The 26999-nt window shown below is 39.1% G+C and overlaps 1 protein-coding gene across 4 annotated transcripts in view; it reads right to left on the reverse strand.

Annotated features, from left to right (window-relative positions):
• The window catches only part of LOC136884677 (zinc finger protein OZF), a 92468-nt gene extending 65812 nt beyond the window's left edge, over positions 1-26656 (reverse strand). For 3 of the 4 annotated variants that reach the window (XM_067156943.2, XM_067156941.2, XM_067156944.2), the window contains exons 1-2: positions 26382-26640; positions 6350-6462 (exon numbers count right to left, since the gene is read on the reverse strand). In XM_067156943.2, the coding sequence (XP_067013044.2) occupies positions 6350-6400 (51 nt within the window). In that variant the 5' untranslated portion in view covers positions 6401-6462; positions 26382-26640. Of the gene's footprint in view, positions 1-6349; positions 6463-26381 lie in introns of all 4 variants that reach the window. The other variant, XM_067156942.2, reaches the window with a different exon arrangement.
• Positions 26657-26999: the final 343 nt, after the last annotated feature.

Consider the following 26999-nt stretch of genomic DNA (forward strand, 5'->3'; position numbering starts at 1 on the left):
GCACCATTGCTGTAGTGTTTGTAAACAAACTGTTGGGCTCTGCTTTGCTGTTCTATTTCAGTTCAGTTTGTAGTTTTCCATTCAGTGTGAGTTATTTACTTCTGTGTATATATATAATTTGATTGATTATATAAATTTTTAGTACCATGAGTCTACATGTGTCATCTTCATTTCGGAAAATTGGAAGAACTTGGAAGACAAAGGTGACGAATCTGACATTGAAGATATAGAAAGTGAATAACAGATTCTGAGTTGGATTGGGGATTTTTATCAGCTATTTCTTCCCAACAAATATCAGAAAATGAAAGTGATGACGGGCCTGCAATATAACAAACTATCGCAACAAAGTGGCTTGAGGTCTCCTCCTGAGCAAGGCATCTCAATATATTTTCCCTAATATTTTGAAGAATATAACCCTCAGAATGATGAATCTTTTGCTACTGCATTACAGGTACACTGTTAACAATTCATGCATTTCTATTTGTTTGTGATATGTTTCAGTACTGTGTACATATGATCAAATTTTTATTGTTATTTTGAATTAGGAAATTCCTCTCCTTGAACGGAATGTACATTTATCTACTCAAAATATTTTTTCAATTTCATGTCAGCATGCCAATCGTCAGTGTGTTAGCTCTATGTAGATATATAAAAAAACTTTGTAGGTTTATTTTATACATTGCGGATATTTTGTACTTTATTTAGGTAAGTGAAACCTGCCAAATATGGCTGCCACCATAAAATTTAAAATTGCCAGTTCTAGTGTGAATGTATATGTACCAATGTTCCAAGTGGCTCAAGACCGAAGACGATGGAAGCATATGGAAGAGGCCTATATCCAGCAGTGGATTGAAACTGAAATAGGCTAGAAAAGAAGAAGAAGATGTCGTCTTGTATGGGATAGAATACATTTGTTACTTTCATGGACCTGTCCCAGTCTTATCCTTGACTTTGACAATAGGAAAGTGACAGAGGTATGAGTGATTCTAGTAATACCGTTCCTTATGCATCAAGTCCCTGTAATGAATGGTATGAAAATATTGCGCGTAAGGTCGATTGGTGCATGCAATTCAGTGGACTTGGCAGATATATGTAATAGCAACTTCTGGATCAGTGAGGAAAGTAATGGGACACCAACTCCTCATTTCCCTAGTTCACCTCTCCAGTGACACCTAGGCCATCTATGACAGCAACTGTTGGAGCTGTTGAAGGTCCAACCAGTCTTCAGGCTGTATATCCAACATATATATATATATATATATATATATATACAAATCCAACAACATGTCACCCGCGAGTGGAATGTAATAATATATTAAACCCATGTTGCTCCACAGCATTCTTATTAAACAGGTAGGATAACTCGTCTTGATATGCCTGTTGCAGTCATATTGTTTTCCCTGCCCTTTTCAATAGTTTCATCAGCAATGTAGTTTACAACACTTCTTCCCATACAATATTATCTGTGTTTCACCCATTCATCTGTATCCGTATCTTAATATTTTTGAATGATCTTGCCTGAGATGGAGTAACATACAATTGACCATGATTGAATACTGGTTCGAGTAAGTAGACATCTACATTTTCAAGAACATGTCATACGGAAGGCTTGATACCTTCCTGTCTGTATGTATGTAGACTGTTTTCTCTCAGTACCCTGTAAGTTACTAGGAAAGTTCTGCTATCTTTTGAGTATGTTCAGAAGCTGGGGAAAGTCAGAAAATCAAAGAGTATTCAGCAGAGAATAGTATTCTTTTATCATTAGAGGAAGTGTATACTATCTTTAGAGTATACTAGCTGATGTACCCATGCTTCACAACGGGATTCTCAGAAAGATTGACTTTGTGGTTTTCCTAACTGAAATCAACAAAGGTCATTACAAAAATGTAAGTATGAATGTAGCGATTAAAAGCAATGCTATCATATAGAATACTCGATCAAATGCAAAGCCGCACGTTTTATCACTTTTAACGAACAGTGCTGCGGTTAGATTGCGGTGCCAATCTAATAGTCCAAAGTTCCACAGCTGGGATGACCAGGCTGCAGATTGCCATGAACACTCATCTGCCATTATTCCGTTAAATATGCCCTCTGTTCATTCCAATCAGTGCCTCAGAGTAGTGATTGAATAGCCTGAATGCTATGATGATCCAGTGTGTGACGTACCAGTAGTATCAGAAAATTTATAAACCAGGGGAATGGCATGCTAAAGAAGAAAGTTATGTAACTCCCCAGCTACTTCCCATCAATATTCAGGCAGGCTATTACACTCTGTATGACTGGGCGAGTTGACTGTGTGGTTAGCGGTGCGCAGCTGTGAGCTTGCATCCGAGAGATAGTGGATTCGAACCCCTTTGCTGGCAGTGCTGAAGATGGTATTCTGTGGTTTCCCGCTTTCACACCAGTCAAATGCTGGGCCTGTACGTTAATTAAGGCCTAAGGCACTCCTAGCCCTTTCCTATCCCATTGTCGACATAAAACCTATCTATGTCGGTGCGATGTGAATCAAATAAAAAATACTCTGTACGCAGCAGTAATCCTATCTACCGGAGATGAGGGGCAACAGAAGACACAAAGCACATCACGACAAACAATGGTCAATGTAATGGTATTGTTGATCAATGTTATGAGCTTTCTATATTGTAGGCCTTTACATTTAGTTTTCTTTTAACTCTGTGATTTGTTAGATATTTTATACCATAAACTGTAGTTTCTTATTCTCCAAATTTTCATTACATACTGTTTACCTATTTTCTCGTTACTCGGTGCTGATATAGACTTAGTAACAAAAATCCAAATTCATGAATATCTTTGTGATCATAGCCAGTATGGTAAAAATGTATAAGACATGAATAACAGGAAATCCAATACTATATAACCTTAGTTATGTAGCATTCATCGATTACACCTCTAATCAGAAATATTTGAGAATTACATTTTAGGTCTTCCACTAAACTAACATTCCACTCAGCGTGAATAAAATAATTTACAGCCTAGACTACAGCAACTTATTTCCTGACTTTACATACCGATTTTCATCGAGATCGGACTACTAATAACAATATTTGAGAATCAAATTTTAGGCCTTCCCCTAAACTACCATTTTCTCAGTGTGAATACAATTATTGATAGCCTAGATCGTAGCAACTTATTCCCCAAATTTGAATACCCATTTTCTTTAAAATACGATCACTAACAACATAAACAGTTGAGAATTCAATTTTAGGCCTTCCCCTAAACTACCATTTCGCTCAGCGTGAGTAAAATGATTTATAGCCTAGATTGTAGAGGCTCATCCCCCGACTTCACATACCGATTTTCATTAAATTCTCTTCAACCGTTTTCTCGTGATGCGTGTACATACATACAGACAGACAGACAGACAGAAATTACGGAAAAGCGAAAAGTGCATTTTCTCGTTACTATGGACATGACCGATACAGAAATACCATTATTTTCACATTCTGAGCAATGTACAGACAAAACTCTTATTTTATATATATAGATTCAGAAGCTGGGGAAGGTCAGAAAATCAAAGAGCATTTAGCAGAGAATAATATTCTTCTATCATTAGAGGAAGTGTATACTCTCTGGCTTCACAGGTAGTAATCAAACAAGGCTGCATACCATCATGTTACTAAGGATGAAAATCACATATATTGGAATATTAATGAAGGTGTTAGTCACTAAGCAACCTGCCAAGTTCAGAATGTATTGCGATTTAAGGTAAACCTTTGCCTGCAATTATTGGAATGATCATTTAATGATTTGATTTTATGATCACTCAAAGTTGGCTGAACTTGGAGACCTATCAACATGTCATGACTCACTGGGAGGAAATTCCAGAGAGAATAAACTAGAAAGGAAGCAAATTGGCCCAGTAGAATGGATGAACTTGCCAAAGCTGTTTTTAGTAAACTGTTTTAATACATAGATTAAGTTCCAGCATCACTGGCGCACGTAGCAATAAAAAATTCATCAGATGGCAGTAAATGACACGTAGGTCTGGCTGAAAGAGATATATGTAATAGCAACTTCTGGATCAGTGAGGAAAGTAATGGGACACCAACTCCTCATTTCCCTAGTACACCTCTCCAGTGACACCTAGGCCATTTATGACAGCAACTGTTGGAGCTGTTGAAGGTCCAACCAGTCTTCAGGCTGTATATCCAACAAATATATACAAATCCCACAACATGTCGCCCGCGAGTGGAATGTAATAATATATTAAACCCATGTTGCTCCACAGCATTCTTTATAAACAGGTAGGATAACTCGTCTTGATATGCCTGTTGCAGTCATATTGTTTTCCCTACCCTTGAATGTCCTGTATCCAAGTTACTCAAATCATTGCTTTCATCAGCTGTATTATTTCATTCAAGAGTTTACAAGCTGTTAGAGGCTATCGTATTCAGTCGTGTATGCTTCGTGAGCCTTGAGACCAGATTTTTGTGATGTATATAGCCATTTTGTGACATAGTTGGTAAGAAGAGAGTCAGTGAACAGTAGACTGCTTCAATTTTGGACTCTACGGATGTAGATGAAAGAGATTTTTCACCTGAAGAGTCTGAAGATGGAAATTTAAGTAATGAGTCTTCTCAGTGCAAGAGCAACTCAAGTGCTCCAGAGGACAAAACAGCTGATGAAAGCAATGATGTGAGTAACTTGGATACAGGACATTCAAGTGCTATTCTCATATACAGGGTGAAGCGAAATTCGCGCACTCGGGCGTCGCAGCGTGACTCCTCACATGCCAACAACAAAAAAATGTCTCTCACGAAATTCCGTCCTGCGAGTATATCCAGCAGAAAAAGAACATTGAAGAGTGGCAACCTGGCAACACTGTAACTACATGTAGGGTAACTACCTCTGTCAACACACACTAGTCATGCTGTGTAGTTGGTGTAGTGGATAGAGTTTTGGGTTAGAGTGCAGGAGGTCGAGGGTTCAATCCTGGGTTGAGGCGCACTTGTTTATTTGCTAATTTCCATCGGAGATTACATAATGTAATACAGTAAGACACCGTTTCTTAGGTCACGTATATCCTGTTTACAAAATTTAGTAACGCTGAACACGTTGTAATGCATCTAGTACATGAAGTGGTGCGTATAAATCCAAGCCCACGACGTTGAAAGGGCGTCTTTCAAAGCTGACCAATGAAAACGAATGTTCGTGCATTTCTGCGATCGTAGTATGTAAGTGCAAATGGTTTCTAGAGGAACCCGCTGCAATCGCTGTTGACGATTAAGATGCCAGATACCATACCACCTGGACTGCATTTACAAAATAAAAACAAATGCCTCAAACCTGGATCGACCCCCTCGACCTCCTACATGCTAACCCAGAACTCTATCCACTGCACCAGCACGACTTGTATGTGCTAACAGAGGTAGTTACCCTACATGTGGTTACAGTGTTGCCAGATTGCCACTCTCCAACAACCCTTTTCTCCCGGATATACTCGTAGGACGAACTTTTGTACGAGACAATTTTTAATTGCTGGCATGTGAGGAGTCGTGCTGCAACGCCCAAGTGCACGAATTTTGCTTCACCCTGTATAACATTAATGACCAATTTTACATTCATACTTTGACATGGCGACCGAGCCTACAGAACACTATTAACTATTTTTTTATACCACAATTTGGACATAATTCACTAGGAAAGAGTGCTCCAGGGAAATAAATGGAAACAACAGGCAACACCTTGAACTAGAAGATGTAGAATCAAAGACCAATCATCTCAAATGCTATCTGATACAAGGGCTTTGATTCGCGTAAAATTTACTTGTGGAATGCACTAACATACTTTTGCAAAAGAATTCAATAATGTCCTACAGATCTCTATGATGAAGTACATCCAATATTCAAAGTAAGTAATTAATATGATGTACATATGCATGTTTACAGCAAGTGTTCGATAATTCCCAATGAGTTTTAATTTGCATATTTTCAGTCTGCATACAGACATAACTATCTTAGGGCAGAGAAGGGTCCACCTTTTCAATACCATTACGGATTGAATAGGTGGACCCTTCTCTACCCTTTAATAGTGATCAATTATCAATATGGACCATAATGAAATTCAAAACTTACGATACAGACATAAAATGCTTCCACATGTGTAGGGTTAAAACTAGGAAAGTTTATGTTCCTTCCACATCCCACATTATTCTTCATGAAAAACTCTCTAAAATATGGACTTTTCAAATACCATGAAGCTTTTAGAATAACCCGCTATGTTCAAAAACTAAATCTGTATTACAGTATATGCCAAAATAACTTTATGAGAAGAAGCAAACCTGGAGTTACTGAATATAAGTCATGACACTTACAAATGATATACTTACTGTTTCTTCAAGCCAGACTGGTTCCACTTTAATATCCACTTCAAAGGCCATTTTATACAGTATATGATGAATTTAAACCGTACTGGACTTTTAACACATCGACTGACTTCACACTGAAACATGAAATAATTTTTTTTATTGTTGTTAATGTTACATGAAGTTGATCAATGTTTCATTCCATTCTTGTGTTTTATATATAAAAAATCAACAATGAAATTTTAAATATTTTACCCTGATTCAATACGTATCATTCTACATTCAGCATTGGGAAAAACTGTGCAATAGACTATGAGGACATTTTGTTTAATTTGTCATTCAAAAAAGCTTCTTTCAAAATAATACAGCTGTAATGCATACCTTGCATCCTTCTACATATCTGCAGTTATACCCCATAGTTAATTAGTACTAATTGACAAATTATCAGTGTTTTAATAATGTCATACAAGACGATTTGTGTAATTGCAAATGTACACCAAAAACTCAGATTAAGCATTTCATTATTGCATTCTAATGGTAATCAATACATTGGTGTGTAAAATATTAAGTTACATCATAAGCAAATCTGTTAAAAATGTAATATTGCAGAATATCATTCACTCGGGCAATAACAGTAATTAATATCAGATTGATTAAACCAGACTGTGCTGAAATCAGACACAAACTTAGTATTAACAAATTTGTAATAAAATAAGATGTGAATTTTAAAATCTCTTGTTTCTTGCATTTAAGAAGGGTCTTTGCAAATAACGGTTAGTCAATTCAGGGTATCCAATAATGAGTGCTTGGAGATGTCAATCAATCAATCAATCAATCAATCAATCAATCAATCAATCAATCAATCAATCAATCAATCAATCAATCATCTGCAGTCAGGGCTGTCACCCAAGTGGATGATTCCCTATCAATTCTTTACAACCTCTTTACTTACAAGATTTCAAAGACTCAGAAATTTATTGAACATTTCCCTTGATACATACTGTCCCTAATTCTTCTTCTTATAGCTGAATATTTGCAGAAATGTGTCCTCTTTAATACTAACTTTATCTTTATGATCTACCCTACCAATAAAATTCCATTCAAACTCATTTGTCTACTAATGTCACTACGCAACATCTCGCTACTAACAGCTTGTAACAAACAACTTAGTTGAGCAGCTGGTTTCCTTACTCCCAAGTCCTCCCAACCCAAACCTCTCAACATTTTCATAACACTACTCATTTATCAGAAAACACTCAGAAAATTGCTTTTTCCTTTGGCTAGATTTCCAGTTCTTATTCCAAGTAATTCAGGTGTGGGTCCCACATACTGCAACCATAGTCTAACTGGGATCTTATCAATGACTTATATCCCCTCTCCTTTACATTCTTACTACAAACCCTAAATAATCTCATACCAATACATAACAGTTTTTGCAACCACACTTATGTGATTTCCCCTATGATGATCTTCCCTTGTATTAATACATAAGTTAAGTAATTACAGCAATGCTTGTGAAGTATATTCACACCCATCATCACAGTAATTAGAACTCAGAAGACTACTTCTCTTGGTGAAACTTACCTGACTTTTCATCCCGTTTACATACTGTGTATCTCAACAATGTCGAGGTCTCTTTGCAGTTACTCACAATCCTGTAACTTATTTACTACACTATACTGTAGTATAGCTAAAACTAAATAAAAAGATCAGCAATTCTAGTTTTTCAATAAAAGTGTTTATTTGCTCTACATCCCACTAACTACTTTTTCGGTTTTTGGAGATGCTGAGGTGTCAGAATTTAGTCCTGCAGTTCTTTTATGTGCCAGTGAATCTACTGACACAAGGCTGATGTATTCCAGTTCTTTACTACTATAATTTATAAACATAAGAAAATATTCAGGTTCATTAAAAACCCTAACAGCCTTCTATCAAAAAGTTAGTAATCTTGCAAATGCATCTAATGTAATTAAAAACGAATGCATTCCCAGATTTTACATTCAGCCCCTGTCCAGCTGACTGGCCTGTAATTATCTGCTGTATGTTTGTCACCCTTTCCCTCATACACTTTGACAGCTCCTAGCTACTCTCCATTCTTTTGGTATAGCTCCTTCATGCAAACTGTAACTAAATAACTATTTCAAATACAGCACTATATCCCAAAACATTACCTTTAGTATATCCTCTGAAAACTTTGTATTTTGTAAATATCTTTACATTCACAGATAAATTTCAGTACTTCACTCGTACTTTTAACTTCCTCTACCTGAAAATCCTCACATCCAACTATCTTTACATACTACTGACTGAATTACCTCTGCCTTCTGTAATTTCTCCCATCATTGATTAATGATCCCTGGAATGTCTTTCCTGGAACATTTTTTTCTCTGCCAAAGTACCTACAAATGCCATTCCATTTTTCACTAAAATCTGCATGACTGCCAATTATATTTACCATTATATTATTGCCTCAGCAGAAGACAAAGTGACCCTAGGAAACAAAGAGATTGAGACTGTAAATTCTTGGCATTACCCTACAGACTTCATGTAAGTCATTCTGGCTCCACATAAAGGAGAGAGCTACAGCTGCTATCAGAGGGATATACGCTATTAAGAACATTTCTAGATTGTCTTTACAAACAGTCTTAATGCTATTCCATGCAAAAATCTCCCGAATACTAACAAACAGCAAGGAACTGATTTAGGAAAACAGATTCAACTACACTGGGAAAAGTAAAAGCAGTGTACCTGAAAAGAGTGTTGGGAGTCTCAAAATCAGCATCTTCTCTAGTTTATGAACTGGCAAGAGAACAAAGCTATTTAGAAGATCTATGGCTGAATCTACCACTACCTGCTAGTAATCTAGCAACTGAAGTGATCCAGAGAATTTAGGAAAAAGCATGCAGAAATACCTCAAGACTTCTACGCTACTGGCATGATGATTGACTGGAAATGGAAAAAACTAAAACCAGCCATTAAGATCTGTTTTGACAAGAATCGCAATTAATGGCTTTCATCATAAATTGTGTACTAATAAGAAATTTCATGAGCCAAATCTTGAGTGTGTGTGTGTGTATTATGTGGAAAATACTGTGACAAGTATCATAACTTTTTGTAACCTAAGAGTCAGATTGATAGTTGATTAGTAGTAATGAATGAATTTCCTAATTTGTACTTGCACATTTGTGTGCAATTCCAAATATATATTATTCATACATGACTTTTTGGCAAAATTCATTTTTCTAATAAGTTCCTTCAACCTCTTGTTACTTCCACAACTATTCCTACCTCCATTTCCTTCTAACCTGCACCTCTTCCTTAATTTAATAATGTTACTTGCTTTACATCATCCCGCTAACTAGTGGTGGCTGGTAAATATGTAACAGGTATTTTTAACTAGTGCACACTTGAACCGGTTACAGCATGTAATGATTACAGGAGATATCCAGTTACTGAACTAACAGCAGCAATTATCTCCTGTAACCAGTAATGAGTGATTAAAACGTATTTTTATCATTGCAGAAGTCTGAACAGCAGCTCGGCAATACTCGGATGAACTCTGTTAACAGGACAGCATAATCACTTCTATTAATCAGCATTTTAGTAACCAGAATTGTATTGAGTTGTTACCGTGTATTTATATCATCACAGAAGTTATGAAGAGGGCATATTTTTCCGCAATAGGTAGCAAGCTCGAAAAATGTTCTATGCATGGGAAAAAATAATCTTACAAGTCTTCCACATCAAATTAAAGAAAGAAAAAATCATGAGGAAAGGTGGCACCCAATAATAATAATAATAATAATAATAATAAACGTATGGCCTCAGCTACCGTGTGCAGACATTTCAATTTGACGCCATCTGGCTGTCTGCTCGTCAATTTCGACGTTCCGTTTTACTCTAGGCCTCCACTAGATGGCAGACCGAGTAAACCGAAACTCTCTTGGGCGTCTATGGCTGAGATTTAATGAATTTGGTCGGGTAAACACCAAATGTGTCACCAGAGATCTTTTACATGCCGACATCGTACGACATGGAGTGTCGAATGGACTTTTTTCCGCCCTTCAAAAATCCAACTACCTCTGCCGGGTTTGAACCCGCTATCTTGGGATCCGGAGGCCGACACTCTACCGCTGATCCACAGAGGCAGCTGTGGCACCCAATAATTAATTTTTAAATAGCAGTGCCACCCTACTTGCGTCTATCTTGAAGATGCTTCAGACAGGAACTGGTATAAACATGTAAATAACTAATTTTAGGTAATTTTTGTGTCCATACTCCTTAATGTAAGCAAAGCAAAGGGGAGCAATTGCATAAATGTCCTATGAGTTTTGTCTCTCTTTCACTCTCTTTGCTGATTGTTATGGGATCCAATCCAGATGCAGTTATTTGGTTTTGAAGAAACTCATGTCAATAAATTAAAGAACCTCTTTTCATGACGAAATGCCACCATCTATCAGAAACATAACAGTTGAATTATTATTATTATTATTATTATTATTATTATTATTATTATTATTATTATTATTATTATTATTATTGCACTTGTTTTACATTGTAGTGACACAGATGGTGGTGATGATCATTGTTTTATAAGAAAGTATAATTAAGCAACCATCTTCTATATAACACTAATCGAAGAGAAAAGAAGGAAGGGATCCAACACTTTAAAAAATGAAGGTATCGGCCTAGAAAAGACAAAGGCCAGGATGGGCATGAAAATTAAAACTCAACCAGACCTCGAATATTCTAATACCATCGGCATTGGAAAAGAAGAAGAGTTGACCAAGGGAGGTCAGATATGACAGATGAAAGTCAGGAGCCTGGCACAAGTAAGCAGTAACAGAGAGAGGTCTTATTGCGACAATGGAATAGGACAGGGATAGGAATAGCAGACATGCCAACTTTCAAAAGTGAAAAATCAGGAGAAATTTGGCAGCGAATCACAACATATTACGACATATCACTGATGGCAGAGCATGTAAAAATTCATTATAAATAAATACATTAACAATTCCCTTTGGCCTACATATATGTATTTCATCATTTATATGTGAATACTAAATACTGGACATACCTGAACTGTAGGAACATGTGACTTCTCATCCTTCAACATGGTGATCACATTACGACTAACTGTTGTTCAACACACCGGTAGCTGAGTTAGCCCTATTCGGAAACTCGGAACTAAATTTTTGCTCGAAGCACTTGCCTTGCTGAACTAATTTCAAGGTTAAGAGTTTCTCCAAAGTTTGTTCAGACAGCAAAGATCTCAACTGTGTTTTTGTCTTTGTGACTCTGCTAAAAATCCGTTCACATTCTGCATTGCTATGTGGGATTGATAAAATAACAAGCAACACCTTAGAGAGTCTGTCATATTTAAGTACACCATCAGCTGATTTCATCTGACCTACCAATGCCCATTGAACATCAATTCTTCCTTTTGCCAGGTCTATTTCTTCGAGCTGAAAGTTACAGAACTGGGAGTGCAGAATATCAGTTTCTTTATCCAAATGTTCCGTTTCACTAGTCAAAATATTCGGACAGTTGTTAATAAAAAATCTAAGGCTAGAAAATGATGCCTTACTTTTAGCAGAAATATTTGCAACTTCTGCATTAATTAAAACATCTTTGAATGGAAATGTGTGTAGCATGTAGTCACATGATGAAGAGAAACACTTTCTAACAGACTTAAAGAATATGCACTTTTCCTCACACTTCAAGGTGTTCACTAAAACAAATGCAGAATTCCCTATCATTAGATCACAATCATCCTTTCGATTTGCTGGAGTATGATAATCTACATCAATTAGAGAGGAGGAGCTTTTAATAATGCATGGTTTCGCAAACTTTGCCATCACATTCTTCAATAGTTCCTCCAAAACTAACCCCAATATGTGGATGTGCGGCATACTTGACTGAAGAGCTACGTTTGGATTCTCAACTATATTCATAAAACTTGAGAGAAAAAGGCAAAAAGATTTATGTAGATTTGATGAAAGGAACATGAAAAGTCGTTCTTCACGTGACAATGAATGGCTCTTAGTCTCATCAGTAGTTTCATTTTTTTAAGTGAAACTGATGACTGGGTTTTCATTTTAACTGAGGAGTGAGGTGAAATATTATGACAATCCTTCACCTTTTCAGACAAACAAGACACATCTGCACTTAAACTGTTGATGATGATGATGCTTGTTGTTTAAAGGGGCCTAACATCAAGGTCATCGGCCCCTAATGGTACGAAATGGAATAACAAAAAATTCAAATTCATCCACTGACAAAAATAAAATAAAAAATGTCATGAAGAATGAATGGATGGACATGAACCCTACGAAAAAACAAAAACAAACAAACAAAAATAGTGGATCAGACTCAAAAAGAAGGTAGTTAATTAGAGTATTACTGACCAAGGGACCATTCATAAAGCACAATGATGCTTGATGTCTGAAGGGGTGCTAAATTTACGTCTAAGGCCCCACAGAATGGTACATGTCGCGAGTAAAGTAGAACCATGGTATTTGTCATTTTGGGGTACTGATCAAAAGTAGCGAAGACTCACGGTGGTCCACACAAGATGGTACTACTCACAAGTATTGCAATTCGTACAGTGAACGCAGACCTATGGTGTTTCTCACACAATGTCGCCACTCATAGCCAACGCAAACCGGTAAGGTTCCTCACCTAGGTGTACTAGTCACGGGCGCCGGTATTCCTGTGGTGTTCCTCACATAGTGGGTACCAATCACAGGCAACGCTGACCCATGGTGCCGCTCATATAGCGGTACAACTCACAGGCTACGCCCAGACCCACGGTGTTGCTCACATGGGTACAATGCAAGGGTACTAGAATCCACCAGGCCAGGCTTTTTACTGCAACTAATAACAAACCTATTTCGTACCAATTTAGTGATACTACTCGCTAGTACATGCAACCCATGGTGTTTCCCACATGATGGTATGAATCAAGAGTAGTTTCATGGTTCTAATTCAATCATCCCCTGGTCGCCCCTTGTAGTCGCCTCTTACAACAGGCAAGGGATACAGCGGGTGTATTCTACATGTGCGTCCCCCACCCCCAGGGGGTAGTGTGTTTGGTCCGCGAGAGGTATTTTCTTTCCCTCAAGTCTGCTGGCAAGCCGGTTAGGACCCCCCTACCCGCCACCTGGGACGCGCCACGTGGGAGTATCACCTCTCCCCCTGCTACGCAGGCGTAGCACGTTCATGGCACTTAAACTGAGGTTAGAAATTTTGTAAGTCTTCAAAGTTCCCATCTGAGAATCCTTACTCACAATTTCGCTTCTGAATAATGTAACCAAAGAGTTCCACTGCAGCAAAGTCCTATCTAAACACCTTCTTAGTGTTAACCATCGAGTAGGCTCATGCTTCAGTATTTTCCTGATCTCTGTGTTGTGTAAAGTCTGAAAATCTCTGAACTTTTCTTTCCTCATTGCACTCCTTTCCAGATGTATCAATTATACTTTCATCTACATTTACGGGCTCGCACGCCACACCCTTTTTTGGCAGTAAGATTAATTATGTGACTAGAGCAGCCTACGATTATTATGTTACTATTTTCCCACTTCAAACATACTGCCACACCATTCTTTAATCCTACCATTACTGGAGCATTATCAGCACCAACAGCTAGGCAGTTATTAATGGAATGCGGAATTCCCGAAAGGTTGAAAACAAAAGATTGGCAATGTTAGCTCCAGCAGCATCCCTTTCTAAATTAGGCACAGAGAGTAGACAACTCTGAATTTCATTGAGTTCAGGCCTAAAAAATGTTACAACAATGGGATATATTTTCAAGTCGCTTTTATTGCTACCATCAGTAGCAATAGAAAATGCATTCACCTGCAAATGTGATACAATTTTTGCCCTTTCTTTCATGCACATTTCTGTAATGATAGCCGCTGTTTTCGATCTAGCACACCCATATCGTTTAGCGATTTCCGAATCAGCAAATATTTTGCGAAACAAAGGTCCCGCATGATCGGCACAATTTACAGGCAGGTTATGTTCTACTATAAGTGATGTAGATGTTGATTCCCATAGGGAACCTAAAATATTTGTCCTGAATGAGTAAATTTATAATACCAATATAATGGTCATTATTGGACATTATAAATTTTCCAGCTAACTCATTCTTGGTTGCCTGCGTTTCGCCCTCGTGTGCTAAGTTAGGCTCGTCAGTTGGGACTTAGCACACCACCCAAGACGCAAGGCTAGTGCATACCATGGAGGCCACTGCATAGGCTATTTGAAGCCACCAGCAGTGCCAATGCACTATGAGAGCTAACTCATTTTCAAAAATAGATGCCTGCCTGGCCATCAAATGATGTAGATGTTGATTCCCATGGGGAATATATGCCATCATCAGCCTAGGATGAAGTAACACGGACATTCACCTAGTTACATTAGACCCATTTTCACACCAGGCAAATGCTGAGGCTGTACCTTAATTAAGGCCATGGCCGCTTCCTTCCAACTCCTAGGCCTTTCCTATCCCATCGTCGCCATAAGACCTATCTGTGTCAGTGCGACGTAAAACCCCTAGCAACAAAAAGTTACATTAGAATATTTATAATACATGTATGTACAAACATAAACCTTCTAAAATACCTGTAATTTAAAATAGTGTTATATCATAAAACATTTTGATAACTGATAAACAAATACCACCTCAATACCTCCTTATAAACTTCTAGAAAAGACATAAAATGTTCTATATTCAGTTCTGTACATTTCTATCTCCTGGCGTTGTTAAATGCTTGTAACTGTGCATAAAAATTAACAGTAGCACCAAGTTTCATATAAAATCTCTTTTTTGAATTATATCTAAACAGCTGTTAAAAATAGACTACTGACCTTGGAGTGATATATAAAACCTTTTAGACATTCTGTCATGAGAGATCTTAGCAAGAATACACTATCAGCCAATTTGTTCTAGAGTACTGATATACAATATAAATGGGTAAAAGACCATTTTATTGCCCAATTTTTGTAAAACACAGTTCATCATGATCAATGAGCCATCATATATTGGTAGGATTGCTTAGTGTCGAATTAAAAACTTTCATGGCATATATTGCACCGAACCCATATAACACGTCGGGAGATTCGAGAGCGTGGACTCCGATCAGGAGAGGCAGATAACAGCCTCGAACTGAAGGCGTTGATCAATAATAATTCATGACAAGGAAACAAAACTAACTACCAGCAATAAAAATCGAATAAAATTAAATGAGGGTTTATTAAGATAAAAATGTAAATGAAAGAAAAGAAAGCCACCAAAGAAAATGAAACATTATTTCATACGTGCTTTTGTCCTTCAGGTTAGTAGAAGCTAGCATCGTAATCGTTCGAGCACAACATACCATAAATATATGGATAAACAATACCTTACGACGTTCTCACTGCTTAATTGATATTTTCACAACATATTGAAACATCTTATTTTGGTCGTTTCTTTCCGTGAAGTAGTTCACATTATATTTACCAAACATTACTCAAGCCTCTATCATTATTACAGCATCAACAATGACCATCACAAGGACAACAGATCAAACAGCCTCTCGGAGTAGAGTGAACAATAGTTACATGATGGCAATGTAGGTATCGAGATGGTCAGAAGTGCAGCATCTCAGTACCAAAGAGCACACAAAAGGCAAAGAAAATAAAGTGGGTGTGCGCATCACCTGAATTAAAATGAAACAAAAATGGCGGCCATAAGAACAAGCAAAACGGTCACAAAACTGACCAAGACAAAATAATAAATACCGCACTCGAAGTGAAAACCAAGTGTACGAGGAATAAATGAAAAGGAACATAAATTAACTGACCGATATGACATCCCTTTAGCCCCTCGCTCGCTCTCACACATACACACAAACATTCAGGCATTGTCGACATCGGGCAACAATAGGGTCAATAACCTCTTTTCAAAACAGATCGCAAACACATGTAGTATGACTCACCTGGCCATAAGTAAGTTCCCACACATGACGTAGAAACGTGCACACAGCAAATATTTTATAAGCTGGACGATATGGACCCATGGCCCACATACAAGCCCACCAACACACACACAGGGTACGACGTATCTCCATGTCGACACCCAGAGCATACTAACATTTGGTGGCACTAAAGAAGTATAATGTCGTGCACATAATGACAATTCTCGTAGAGACCCAGTTACCTCATCACCACCACCACAATGATGCCCTCAAACACACACCCATTCATATCGCGGGACGAAGACGTATATCAGTCAGTCGCGATTACAAGGCACTTGAAACAGCCACAAGATAAACATAAAATAAAAGTGAAAACACAGCTCACATTACCTGTAGTGAAAGCTGATCAATAAAAAATCTGAATATGAATACAGGCAGAGTTTAAACCTTATAAAAACCCATCGGTAATTCAAAAATGCTACTGCGATTAGAGGCGACTCCATCTTTCTTTCTGTTCTTCAGGTCATAACAATAACAAAGACATCAAGTCAAGGAGATAAAAGTCAAAGACTCGCGGAAGGAAGGACCATCCGTTTAAAAAGCAGGGGCGCTGCCCTCTGCGGTACAGTTTGGGAAATAGTTAATAGTCATTTTAGTGAAGTCAAACGAGAGCTAATGCAAGCTCTTAGCAATCAAAGATAAACCAACATGTTATGAACATGCTAAACGAGCATGTTTCATCATCCCACAGCCCCGTTTTAAAATGTGTCTTCCTTTGGTGATCAGCCAAGAGACACATTTTAAAATGAGACTCATACCTTATAACTAGAGTGTGCACACATCTTAACCTAAAGAATCTTACATCCTAACTACAACTAAAGGAAACGCACAAGACAGATATAGTTACAAGCTATGTACACAACAAGGTATCATGAAATCCAGTTCATCTCATTTTGAGGTTCAGTACTTTCTTGATTAACAATAACAGGCTGAATTAATCAGTCTCTCTTCCCTTTTTTTTCTTATCCCTTCTTTTTACGCAATGTATTTAATGTCTCTACCAGCGATGGTCAGTATAGCTGAGCGAAGATGAAATTGGGAGTCCTCCCCTTTCCACGGAATCCGCATTCATTTCGTCTCATCTCCAATTCACGACATCCGATTATTTTTTTCATTCCGGTCTCTCTTTTTTATCAATATTATCCCTGAAAAAAGGAGAATTTTTTGAAGACTGCCAATGTTGCTACAAGCAAAAGAACATGTACAAGTATTAAGCATAATATGACAAATTAATGAAGTATTATTGGATCCGTGGATGGCAAACTTTCAACAAAGACACGTGAGCCTTACAGAATTTGTTACTTCTCAGGTCGTGTAGTTCAACGGTGACAGGTCCCAAGAATCTGACTATCCTTTTGGGGCCTGACCATTTATGACACAGTTTGGCGGTGACCTGGTTAGCTGCAGAACTGACAGGAAACGTTTTCACCACCACCAAGTCTCCAATTTGCAGGGCGACCTCTCTTCTGCCCCGGTTGAGCCGTTTAGCCACCCGGTCTCGTGCACGGATCAAGTGGGCGACTGCATCTTTCCATTTCTGTTCAATCTCTTGTTCCTTGACGGTTTGCTCAGGTATTCAATATTACATTTCAACTCCAATGTGTCAGCCAGATTTCTACCAATGAATAATTCTGCCGGGCTGCAGCGATGGGACTCATGGACTGCACTGTTGAAAGCTAGAACAAAAAAATCAAGATTTTCATCCCAGGTCCGCTGATCAGCGCTATGGTAAACACTCAGACAGGCCTTGAGATTGCGATGAAATCTTTCGACGTGTGAGGGTTTGGGATAGTGGGGGCTCAGAAAAACCTGCTTCACTCCCCATCCGAAACACAGATGGCGAAATTTATTGCCAATGAAGGTAGACGCATTGTCAGTTACTAACATTTTTGGGGGGCCATAAACTCCGAAAATATGGTGAGATAGAAGGCGAATGGCGCTGCTCGAGTTAATTTTTCTAACCGGACACAACCAGACGAATTTAGAGAAGGCGTCAACTACCGACAGAATTCCGTTGTTGCCATTTTTGGACTTCATAAGAGGACCAAAAAATCTACAAACAACTTTTCTCCGGGGTAGGATGCAATGTCAGCGGAATGAAGACCAGTATGACAGGATTGCGCATGTTTGCACCTTTGACATATGTCGCAACTTTTCACATACTCCAGTACATTCTTTTTGAGGTTGGGCCAAAAGAAATCCCGAGAGATACGATTCAGGGTTTTGAATTGACCCAGATGAGCACCTAGGTAAGAGTCATGGTAGTAGTGTAACATCATGGATCGTAATACCAGAGGAACGAAAACCTTGTCTTTGCCATTTTTACGGCTGCGGTGGACTAACAGCCCTCGATTGACACCAAATGATTTGTCTCGAAGAGACCCATCGGCGACACCCTTCATCAGCTCCGGACATTCAATATCATTTTTTGATGCTCGGAGATGTCTGTGAAAGCCCAGGGATAACTTTGCAAAATGTTGACGCTTTCAACAAACTCGGATGGATAACAATCGTCTTCGGGTTCGACCTCACTCTCCGGCACCCCGTCAAACATGCGCGACAGACAGTCGGCAACTACATTTTCTTTTCCTCAAACGTGAACAACGGTGAATTTATAAGCTGACAAACGGAGTATCCATCTAGCCGTTCTACCGAGTCTTTTGACATTAGCGCTCATCCATGGTAGCGCTTGGTTGTCCGTATGGACAAAGAAATGGCGGTGTTCCAATTAAGACCGCAATTTTTCAATCCCAAGACTACGGCTAGGCATTCTTTTTCATAGATAGAGTACCGCAATTCAGCTCCGTGCAACAACTTGCTGAAGAATGCAATGGGGACCAGCTTCCCATCCTCATCGGATTGATTTAATACGGCGGAAACTGCAAGTTCACTAGAGTCGCACTGTAGAACGAAATCAGGGAGAAATTTGGACTGTGAAGAACAGGGGCTCGACAGAGGGCATCTTTCAACTGATTGAAGGCGTTGGTATGGGGTTCGTCCCACATGAAGCGACTATTTTTCTTTATGAGAAGGTTTAAGAGGGCCGAAATTTGGGAGAAATCCTTAATGAAACGATTGTAGAAGCCAACCATACCCAAGAATCTTCTAACGCCACGTACATTCTTTGGGCGAGGAAATTCTCTGATACATTTGACTCTGTCAGGGTTCACAGCAATGCCGGACTCGGAGATGACATGGCCAAGGAAATTCAGGCGCTTAGAGCAAAGAGACACCTTTCTGGGATTGATGGTAAAACCGTGCTTGCGCAAACGAGTGAGTACCTCACGCAGGTGAGCTAGGTGTTCGTCGAAACTCGAGGAATATATGAGAAGATCATCCAGAAAATTGAATACATAAGAAAATTTTAGTTCTCCGAAGATCGAGTCCATCACCCGACTAAGCGCTTGGCCATCAATTGAGATACCCATCGGCACTTTATTGAATTCGAAAAGCCCAAAAGGAGTGGCGAAGGCGGAGCAAGGACGACTTTTAGGATTTAAGGGGATTTGATAGTACGCCGAATTGAAATAAAAAACAGTGAAGAACCTTGCGCCATGAAAATGTTGAAATGCGCTTTCAATGGTAGGCAACGGGAAACTGTCAAAGACGATGTTCTTATTGACTTTTCGATAGTCGACCACGAACCTAAATCGACCGTCCTTTTTGGGGACAAGGAAAGCGGGGCTACTATAGGGCGATTTTGAGGGACTGATGACCTTCCTTTCTAACAACTCGTTTACCATTTCGCACATAGCGCACAATTTAGGGGGTGAACAGCTAAACGGAGGGGACCTAACAGGGGCGTCGTTTTTGAGTTCGATTGAATAGGAAAAAATCTTGGCACAACCCAGATCGGCAGTCAGCACATCGGAAAATTCTTCTAACAGACTGTTCAACATCAAGGTTTGATTTTCCGTCAATTCACATTAGGCGTTGGGCAGTAGAGATTCCACGATGGCGCATGCAGTGCCACGCTGAAAGGGGGTTTCAAAGGGGTAACTCACATCAGATTTGAATCGAAAGGCAAAGGTACGACTGATGAAATCAATGGACAAACCAGTTGCCAACATGAAATCGGATCCTAAAATGACCGGGACAGAGAAGTCGGGAACAATATTGAACGTCCAGTCCCAAGACAAACCATGAACTTTGATATGACACTCGACACGACCCACGGCACACACCTGACGCCCATCAGCGGACATGAACTTTCCCAGGTTCTCACAGGCTGGCAGATACGTCAAATTGAGGGAAGATACAAGGGATTGGCTGATGAACGAAAGACTCGACCCAGTATCAAAGAAGGCATAAACTATTCGCGATCCTATCAAAATCTTGGCCCAGGGTGTAGACGAGGGGAGACCCCAGATTCTTTTATTCACACCAATATCAGGCGCCAACGGCGCGCCATCACGCCAGCGCGCCTTTAGTTTCCCTGCTCAGGATTGCACCGCGGACACACGCGCCGAGTAACACCAGTAAGACCACAATTAAAACATTTGAGAGGACTCTTAGACCGGCAGTACTTCGAAATATGTCCCAGTTTACCACAATTCCAGCATTTTCTAGCAGTGGCGTTGCTTACGGTAGTCGGGTTAGAGGGTTGAATGGCGTTGACATAGCGCCGAGGTGGGGATGCAAGGTCGGACTTTCGATCGGGACTGCCACAAGGCCGAGATGAAGAGGGGGCGGCACCAAAAGAAACCGATTTGACGGGTACACGACAGGCAACATCGGGGAAAGAACAATCGGAAGGAGTAGGAGGTGGACGATACAGCTTGTTCTGACTGACTGTCGATTCGAACTCACGCCCTAAACTTATAATATCTTCGACACAGTCTATTTGGGACCTCTTTATATATAATTTATAGTCAGGGGCCAGATTTCGATAAAATTGGTCAAAGATCTCATATTCCGGTGCCTTAACGCTTAAACGATTGAATAGGTTTAGAATGCCTGTGGCGTAATCGTCGATACCTTCTCCCATTCCCTGGGTCCTTCTAAAAATTTCCTGTTTTAAACAATAATCCATATCTGATAAACCAAATCGCTGCTTAATGCGGACGGCGAAATCATCCCACGACCGAATATTGACTTTCATCAATCTAAACCATCTCAACGCCGGCCCTTCTAACATTCCGGGGATGACAGGTACGAATAGATCGAGGGGTAGCGAGCTGCACTCCGCGATATCTTCCACCCGCTCTAAGAATTCAATCACGCTAGAACTATTGCCTTCCCCCGAAAAAATTTAATTTCCATTTACGGACTACATCAAACACAGGATTGATATTTGCATTAGCGTTCGGATAACAAGCAGGTCTGGAAATAGGAGAAACGGGCTCCTCACGGTTCAGATCAAGAGCACGATTACGACACTCCATAACATTGCCACGGTCAGGGCACCTAGCACTATCATTATCGGACGCAAGTGAAGCATTAAGCCCATCAGTATCCTCCCCTTTATCTCTCACAGCGTCGGGCATTTCCGTAGTCAAAACATCGGTATGTTTACTCGTCTCAATCGTTTTCTGACTCTCCATTATCAACACAATGTTATTCAACTCAAATAAACACAACGCATACACCCCGATTGGCACAACAATGCAGATAAACAGAAAATATGACTCAAAATTAAGGTCAGAATAATAGTGGCTTCACAAGATAAATTAAGAGAAATTGAGGCATCACATAATAAAATAAGCATAAATCGGCATCTCCAGTTCCATCTCGCCCGAGTCTATTACAGAGGAGACGTCCTGATCGAACCACGCTCTGCTACCATATGCACCGAACCCATATAACACGACGGGAGATTCGAGAGCGTGGACTCCGATCAGGAGAGGCAGATAACAGCCTCGAACTGAAGGCGTTGATCAATAATAATTCATGACAAGGAAACAAAACTAACTACCAGCAATAAAAATCGAATAAAATTAAATGAGGGTTTATTAAGATAAAAATGTAAATGAAAGAAAAGAAAGCCACCAAAGAAAATGAAACATTATTTCATACGTGCTTTTGTCCTTCAGGTTAGTAGAAGCTAGCATCGTAATCGTTCGAGCACAACATACCATAAATATATGGATAAACAATACCTTACGACGTGCTCACTGCTTAATTGATATTTTCACAACATACTGAAACATCTTATTTTGGTCGTTTCTTTCCGCGAAGTAGTTCACATTATATTTACCGAACATTACTCAAGCCTCCATCATTATTACAGCATCAACAATGACCATCACAAGGACAACAGATCAAACAGCCTCTCGGAGTAGAGTGAACAATAGTTGTGTATGTTGGGTAATCAGCCCGAAGGCTGGTTTGATCCTCTGCAGCTTCGCCAACAGCTGTCATAAATAGCCTAGGCGTCACTGAAGAGGCGTACTAGGGAAACGAGGAGTGAGGTAGTTTCCCGTTGCTTTCCTCACCGAGCCAGCAGTTGCCCTTACATATCAGTCTGCCAAGCCCACTGAAATGTATGCACCAACTGACCCTATGAGCGATATTTTCACACCATTCATAACAGGGACTGGCTGCATAAGGAATGGTATTACTAGCATCACTCATACCTCAGTCACTTTCATATTGTCAAAGCCAAGGATGAGACTGTGACAGGTCAATGAAAGTAACAAATTTGATATAGCCCATACCAGAAGACATAGTGCACTGTAAACACTACATCTCGCCAGCAAAGGCACGAACAATAGTTACATGATGGCAATGTAGGTATCTAGATGGCCAGAAGTGCAGCACCTCAGTACCAAAGAGCAGATGAATAAGTTTGAGTGGCATCTTTAAAAGTAGGAAAGATCACAATATGAAGATAAAGTTGGAATTCAAGAGGACAAATTGGAGCAAATATTCATTTATAGGAAGGGGAGTTAGGGATAGGAACAACTTACCAAGGGAGATGTTCAATAAATTTCCAATTTCTTTGAAATCATTTAAGAAAAGGCTAGGGAAAAATAGATAGGGAATCTGCCACCTGGGCAACTGCCCTAAATGCAGATCAGTATTGATTGATTGATTGATTGATAAATCTGCAAAGTTGGCAGATATGTTCCTGGTTCAGTCCTTGGTGGGACACTAGCGACAACCAACACATCTGTCACCCTCAGCCCAGCCACCAAACCCCAACTCGTGCAGTGTCAATCTGACTCCCCCAATGGAGTCCAACTCTGACCGACTGTCCGCGACTAGGCTCCCTTTTTATAGCTCTCATGATTTGATCCAGAAATTTCACAAAGTCACTACAGGCAGAACACTCCCATTGAATCTCCAAGGAACTCGCAGGTGAGCAGGCCACCGAGAACAATACACAGAAAAGCTGGTCCTACTCTGTAGGTCAGCTGAGAGATTCCAGGTTGTCTGAGTCACCAGCCCCTACCTGGAAATACCGAAAGGGGCTACCATGGGGCCGGCAAGTAATAATATATTTTGAAAGTGATTGTTACATAGCTTGTAAGACAGTGACCATTGTTCTTGTTCAGTAGATTTGTTTTCAATGTTACTGTTATCCATTATCTTCAGAATGAAAGCTACTGCATGCAAATGTTTCATGCTAAAGATATAATATGACTTACCGGTACATACTTATTTTTTAAGTGTACAAATAATGGCAGCAACATTTTTAATTTCATGAATGGCATATATAAATGACCCAACATTGATCTGCAATATACTAATATGTTCCCAACTAACAAGAGCAATCAAAAGAAACTAACTTAATCCACAGGGATTTTGTTAGAAATTCAGGATGCCGTGCAAATGAAATAAAACACTGAGTATGTGAATTAATCGTATCCATGAAATTTCATTATCATTTTTGTTTTAAATGGAAGATAATAATAGCTTTTACATAAATTAATAAATACCATTATTACTACAGAAATATATACACACTTTGCTACATTACAACTATGAATGCTAATACGTCACAGCCCTCCAGTATATCTTTTGTTCGTGCAATAGAGTCTACTTTTGTGCATGAAGTCTTTGGTAACTTAAGTCTGTTGATTTCTTTGTTTGCTTTATGTTACATGGTGGGGCGAGTTGTTGACTTGTGCCCATAAATCATTAATGAACAAAAGTATATAATTATCGTAGATGTGTTTTCAATATTACTGTTATCTATTATCTTCGGAATGAAAGCTACTGAATGCAAATGTTTCAAGCTAAATATGTAATATAATCAATATAATAAATCATCTGCCATTATAAATTATTTTTATAAATATAATAATACAATGAATTAATAAAATCATTTTTGTGTCATGATATATTTATCACCTTCATTTTCCCATTTGAACTGCCCACGCTAGTCATGATGGACAGAGATATTGAGAATTCACAGACTTACATTTGTCGTTATTAGTCCTGGACGGCAATATGAGTTGGCACGATGAAGAGAGAGAGCTGTGCCTACAGCAAAATAGTCGCTGTAGATATGTATCTATATTTCTCTAGTAATAATGGTATTTAACAATTTACTGCTAATTTTACTATTGATTTCCGTAAAGGCAATTATCCTCCATTCAGGGTAAAAATTACAATGAAATTTCGAACATATGATTTGTTCACAAAGCCGGTTATGTAAACCAAAGATATCCACAGAATGTCACTGTAATATTTGTCCCAAATGGAACAAAAATGCGATACATGGACACCCTAGTGCTGAATAGGTCGACCTCGGGCATCTTCTAGATTTGTATTGGCAACCTTTGAAACACAAACTATGAATCGCTTATGCATCGCTGTGTGACATCTGGTGTACACTTTACGTGCTAGTACTGTTATTGTTTACACAGCAAAGCCAAACTATAGAATTTATGCTGGGAACAGGATTCACATCGAGAAACGTTATATAAAGTGTGAATGACACACTTATTGGCTTAAGATAATAAAGGTTTAGAAAATTAATGTCGATCGATCATATTATCGATTCAATTCAGATTTCATTTTCATTCAGTTGGCAGTATTACCGGAACCGTGAGAGGTCCCTCCTTACTCCACCCCCCCGTACAAAAGAAATGTCGCTAAAAGGTGCGCGGACTATACGTGAAATTTTCATGTTAACCAATACCAGCAATTAGACTACTTCGGATGCCACGTGTTTTTGACATTTACGGTCTGAGGATTGGAGTCAGTCATGGTTGTATTCCACTGCTCATGCCGTCTTTTGTTTCTTTCTTGAGGGCTTGCACCGCCAAATGGGAGTGTTAGGTCTGTCATTATCTTTGTCCGTATGACTAGCGCAGGCAGTCTAAACAGCAAAATAGCATGATCCCTGGACCAATAAATATATTACTTGTTTGTTGAAAGGAATAAATATATCTTTTAATGAATGAGTTAGTGGTCAAAACGAATGAGCAACATGAAGAAAACTACATCTAATTAATTCAAACAGCTTCAGTGAGCAAAGACATCCCACACGAAAATGTTAGACATACATAAAACATACGGAAGCGCTGCAACGGAGCAGAAAAAACAGTTGTGAGGTAGTAAAGCAAGTATTATTCCCTGCAAGTAAAATATTTCGTACTATTCTTAATTTACTGCAGATTTTACACTTTATTTGAGTAAAATGAATTATTGTATTCCATTTGGGACACATGTTACAGTGACATTTCATTGATTCCGTAGCCTACCTTTCGTCTACATAACCCACAAAACCTAAAACGTTCTTTATGAAGTGTATCAATTGAAAATAACACAATGAACATAATAAAACTGCATACGGTATAATACGTCAGAGAAGCCCAATAAAACCCGAATGTCTAGTATCATGGCGTAATAACATATCAAACACTTCAACACGAAACCGGAGATAGGGGATCGGGACTCCAGTGAGGATTATTAAATCCTCGTCTATAAAAAACCCAATATAATTCACTGAATTCCAGCCAACTTGCACAGTGATGTTAAAATAAAACTATCGGAGAAAAGTTTGATAAACGAGGAAACCAGCAACTCCAACCACATTATCATCCACACATTATTTTACTGGCGAAGTCGATATCATATTTTCTTACCTCCTATTTGCAGTAACTAACCAGAGACAAGTTGAGTTTTCGGTAAGCAGTGCCAGCAATACCCTTGTGGTAATGGTGTCGTCACCAAAGCGGATATAATGGGATAGAGACTGAAAATGGCATCAAAAAGGATGGTGAATTACCGGTTCCAGTGATCACGGCCGACTAGAAGCCTTGCTGAGATCCTTATGCCAGCGATGATAATCGTTTGTGAAGACCAGTGATATACTAAAAAAACACAACCGATAAATGTCTAACAAGTGGTACACGGTATCTTCTTCTTCTTCTTGATACTTATGGACTTTTTTTTGGTACACGGTATCAGTATGCGCTTGTCGATCGTCATTTGTTTTCTGTGTTTCATTCGAGCATACAGACAGAGGGTATGTTTTTAATGGAAGTGCCTAGTTAATCGATAAAGTTAAACTTTTAATATATCGCTATGGCAGAAAAGCAATCAAGACAACTGTTTTTCCTGACTATTGCACTATTCCTAGGTTCCGAAATCGAAGTACAAAAATGAAATGTCGTATGGCTTTTAGTGCCGGGAGTGTCCGAGGACAAGTTTGGCTCGCCATATACAGGTCTTTTAATTTAACACCTGTAGGCGACCTGCGC

This window comes from Anabrus simplex, chromosome 13 (assembly GCF_040414725.1).
Source record: "Anabrus simplex isolate iqAnaSimp1 chromosome 13, ASM4041472v1, whole genome shotgun sequence".
Taxonomy (NCBI): Eukaryota; Metazoa; Arthropoda; class Insecta; order Orthoptera; family Tettigoniidae; genus Anabrus; species Anabrus simplex.